Consider the following 5,000-nt stretch of genomic DNA (forward strand, 5'->3'; position numbering starts at 1 on the left):
ATGAAGAAGAGGAGGGAGGGAGGGGGGAAGATGAAGAAGAGGAGGGATGGAGGAGAGGAAGATGAAGAAGAGGAGGGATGGAGGAGAGGAAGATGAAGAAGAGGAGGGAGGAGAGGAAGATGAAGAAGAGGAGGGAGGAGGGAGGAGAGGAAGATGAAGAAGAAGAGGGATGGAGGAGAGGAAAATGAAGAAGAGGAGGGAGGGAGGAGAGGAAGATGAAGAAGAGGAGGGAGGGAGAAGAGGAAGATGAAGAAGAGGAGGGGGGAGGGAGAAGAGGAAGATAGAGAAGAGGAGGGAGGGAGGAGAGGAAGATGAAGACGAGGAGGGATGGAGGAGAGGAAGATGAAGAAGAGGAGGGAGGAGAGGAAGGAGAGGAAGATGAAGAAGAGGAGGGAGTGACAAGAGGAAGATGAAGAAGAGGAGGGGTAGGGACAAGAGGAAGATGGAGAAGAGGAGGGAGGGAGGAGAGGAAGATGGAGAAGAGGAGGGAGGGAGGAGAGGAAGATGAAGAAGAGGAGGGATGGAGGAGAGGAAGATGAAGAAGAGGAGGTAGGGAAGGAGGAGAGGAAGATGAAGACGAGGAGGGAGGGAGGAGAGGAAGATGAATAAGAGGAGGGAGGAGAGGAAGATGAAGACGAGGAGGGGGGAGGAGAGGAAGATGAAGAAGAGGAGGGAGGACAGGAAGATGAAGAAGAGGAGGGAGGAGGGAGGAGAGGAAGATGAAGAAGAGGAGGGATGGAGGAGAGGAAAATGAAGAAGAGGAGGGAAGGAGGAGAGGAAGTTGAAGAAGAGGAGGGAGGCAGGGAGGAGAGGAAGATGAAGAAGAGGAGGGAGGGATGGAGGAGAGGAAGATGAAGAAGAGGAGGGATGGAGGAGAGGAAGATGAAGAAGAGGAAGGAGGGAGGGAGGGAGGGAGGAGAGGAAGATGAAGAAGAGGAGGGAGGGAGGAGAGGCAGATGAAGAAGAGGAGGGAGGACAGGAAGATGAAGAAGAGGATAGATGGAGGACAGGAAGATGAAGAAGAGGAGGGAGGGAGGAGAGGAAGATGAAAACGAGGAGGGAGGGAGGGAGGAGAGGAAGATGAAGACGAGGAGGGATGGAGGAGAGGAAGATGAAGAAGAGGAGGGAGGAGGGAGGAGAGGAAGATGAAGATTGAGGGGCTCATGAGGGAAATAAACAGACACACAATAATAATAATGATAATCAGAGTAATAATTAATAATAAAATAGGCAAATTAATCAGGATATTGTTTCATTTTGTCCTGCACTCACACACTGAAGAGAGAGAGAGAGCAAGATGGAAGATGAAGAGTTGGAGCAGGAAGAGGAGGAGCAGGTTGCCATGGAGATGCTACACCTGTTCATCACACACACACACACACACACACACACACACACACACACACACTCACACACACACACACACACACACACACACACACACACACACACACACTCACACACACACACACACACACACACACACACACACACACACACACACACACTCACACACACACACACACACACACACACACACACACACACACACACACTCACACACACACACACACACACACACACACACACACACACACACACACACACACACACACACACACACACACACACACACACACACACTCACATGGAGAACTGGCGGAGCTTGGCCTCGATGCTTCGGTGCCTCATGCACATCCTGGTGAGAGCTGAACCGATGTCCCTCGTCCCGCCTGAAACACACACACACACACACACACACACACACACACACACACACACACACACACACACACACACACACACACACACACACACACACACACACACACACAGAGACAAACACACACAATATATTAATAAAAGTGTTGGAAGCAGCAGACAGTTGAGAGGTGACATTTCAGGTTTAACATGATAAGAAGACATATGAATACAACAATATGACAAATATCTGTCGAGTTCAAACAACCAATCACATGTTTTTCTGCCTCGACAACAACTCGACCGACACTGAGACTTAAAAACCTCACAACAGGAAGTGACATCATCCAGGAGACCAGCGTGAGCCGTCACATCAAAACAAGCAACGAGAAGAGGAGGAGACATTTTGACTTTTCACACCGAGCTGGACCTTCTTCTTGTCTTCTCATCAGTAAAACAGGTCAGAGGTCACGATTAGGGATTCACCCTGGTTGTCTTGCTCAAGGACACTCGGGCAGGGAGGAGCCAGCAGGAGGGAGGAGCCAGCAGGAGGCAGGACGGCTCGCCGAGGGGCCAGATGGTCGTCCTCTCTCCCCGGGACAGATCACTCCCTCCTGGGGAAGAGGTCACCAGAGCTCAGCCTGTCAGCCTGGAGCTCCACCAGCAACCTCCAGCACACGCTAACGCACATGCACACGCTAAGGCTAACGCTCACGCACACGCTAACTCACACGCTAACGCTCATCTTCCTACACATGTGAGGACCAATGATATCCACTTCAAACCAAAATTAAAATCCTTCAACTTGAAATAAAAGACAAACTCAAATAACAGAATCTCTCACATGTTTTATCTGATTTGATCTTTAACATTCTCTCACATCTTCTCTTTAAGTTGAACTTTCTCACTGTCCTGTGTCTGTGTAGCGTCCTCACAAGTATAGTGGAGAGAGAGTGTGTGTGTCTGTGTGTGTGTGTCTGTGTGTGTGTGTGTCTGTGTGTGTGTGTGTCTGTGTGTGAGTGTGTGGGGTGGGGTAGAGAGCACTGCATTGCACCACTGACACCTCTTCTCTCCTCTTTCTCTCCTCTGCTCTTCCCTCTTCTCCTCTCTACATGTTCACTTTCCTTCCTCCTCTCCCTCCTTCTCCTCCTCCTCCTCCTCCTCTGTCACACCCAGCTTCTCCTCCTCCTCCTTCATCCTTTCTTTTCTTCAGCCTCCTTTAAGAAGGAGCAGCGAGCAGGACGTGTATTAACCTAATGATCTTTGTGGTAAATAGAGCTTCACTCCAGCTGCTTCACAATCACACACAAATATCAGACTTTCATTTTTAAAGAGAGAAATTAAAAATATCTCCTGTCCGGTCGGATCCTTCCACCGAGTTCTGTGAGAATCCTTCCATACATCTGCTTTATCCAGCCGACTGAATATGTGAACGGGTGAAATCCTGGTGATTCTGATCTGGATTTAGTCAGGGCCCGAGCACTGATCAAAGGTCAGGTGAGGCCCTATTGAAATTGTAAGGATTATTATTATTATTCAGGCAAATGAATTGGCTTTTTGAGGGCTTTAACATGCTCAAATTCTTACCAAAATTTGCAGAAAGTTAGAAAGTGGTGAAAATTTACGTATTCTGAAGGAATTTTCAATGGGCGTCGCAAAATGTCTCAACGGTGCCCCCCCGAGACCCCTGGAACGTGTTCACATTGACCGGTCTTCACAAAAATCAATACACATGTGAATCATGACTAGACAAACAAAAAAGTCTTTAGGTGCAATTGGAAAAACACAACAGGAAGCCTGCTATTTTGCATTTAGTGGCCATTTTGGCCATATTCCACTTTTTTACTTTGATGTACTTGTACCAGGGTTTTCATTGGATCAACTTAGTTTGATTACATGCCAATTAAAACACGATGTTCTGTATCGCGGACATACATGGACCATGAATCCTTTGATGCTGAGCCGTAAACAAACAACTCCACTCCTGCAGAGTCTGTCTTCCTAGATCAAAGGAAACTTTATGTCTTGCAAAGGTCACGTCTCTTTCTCTCTCTCTCTCAGACATTTCCTCAAACCGTGTAAACATTGAGGTACGGCGCGCTAAAAGAGTCCACTGTGCATTGTCCTATCACCACCAAACTTCTGTCTCATGATCAGAGTCCAAGTCTGCAGGAAACTCCCGTGCAATTGGTGGAAGCATCTCTCTGAGGTTTGTTCTCTCCCAGTGTCGTTCCAGTGGTTCCACTCTGCAGGATGTTTAAAAGACTTTGATAACATCACTTTGTTGATTTCACTCGAGGACCCATTTCTCGACTCTTTTCAGAGACACGTCTGTATCTGTGTTTACTGAAGAGAAAACTTTCTACACAGAAAATATCTTTTTCCTGATTCTCACACATGTAGTGACACAGTTTGCTGGAGTTTCCTGTTGTTAGCAGACGAGTTGAGTTCCTGCAGGTCACAGACAGTCGATGAGTTCCTGGTCAATTCAGCTGATTGACCCAGCTGTGGACTCACACTGGGCCTGTGTGTGTGTGTGTGTGTGTGTGTGTGTGTGTGTGTGTGTGTGTGTGTGTGTGTGTGACCCACTTTCTGGCCGTCTCTGTCTGACCTGCAGCCGGTTGTGATCGAGGCCTCGAGGCTCAGCCGCTGAACACGAGACCGAACGCGACCGTCAGAGGAAGCGTGGACGGAAACGAGCGATTATCAAAGATCGGTGAAATGTGAGGAGGAGACGGATAAAAACACGAGTTGACGTCTGAGACAAACTGTCAAAACATTAGGAATGGGGGGAAAAATCGATTCAGTTACAAATCGCGATTCTTGTGAATGACAATTTTAAACCGCCATGCTGCCTCCCAAATTGATTTAAAAAAAAAACAAAACATATTTATTGGTTTATACCGGGGGGGGATATATTGGGGGAGCAACATCACCCCAGAGCATGTTGACCAGCTCTTGTTTTTGCACAAGAATCTAAACATACCCAAGCACTAGCTTTGCATCGCCTACATGCAAACAACAATAGCCTACTTTTTGTTTATTTCAAAGTTTATATTTTAAGTAAACTTTTATTCATTCTGTTTAATTTACCTTTTATTTATTGTTTAAAAGTAGCCTAAGTGGTTTACATTTCTTAATCTGTCAGTTTGTGTGCAGTTGACAGGGGCTATACAATAATAGGGAACATTTTTATTTCTTTTCTCTATTGATCTACAGTCATTAAGTTAATGTTAATATTTGAAATAAAACTGGTAAAGCTCTAAGTGAATTTGACTGTGTTGTATTTGAAGGTATGA

General features: G+C 46.6%; 1 protein-coding gene across 1 annotated transcript in view; it reads right to left on the reverse strand.

Annotated features, from left to right (window-relative positions):
* Positions 1-5,000, reverse strand: part of LOC133025589 (protein MTSS 1-like) — a 29,667-nt gene that overhangs the window by 8,503 nt on the left and 16,164 nt on the right. Inside the window, exon 4 of the mRNA XM_061092295.1 lies at positions 1,649-1,733. Coding sequence (XP_060948278.1) covers positions 1,649-1,733 — 85 coding nt within the window. The remainder of the gene's footprint in view (positions 1-1,648; positions 1,734-5,000) is intronic.

This window comes from Limanda limanda, chromosome 19 (genome assembly GCF_963576545.1).
Source record: "Limanda limanda chromosome 19, fLimLim1.1, whole genome shotgun sequence".
NCBI lineage: Eukaryota > Metazoa > Chordata > Actinopteri > Pleuronectiformes > Pleuronectidae > Limanda > Limanda limanda.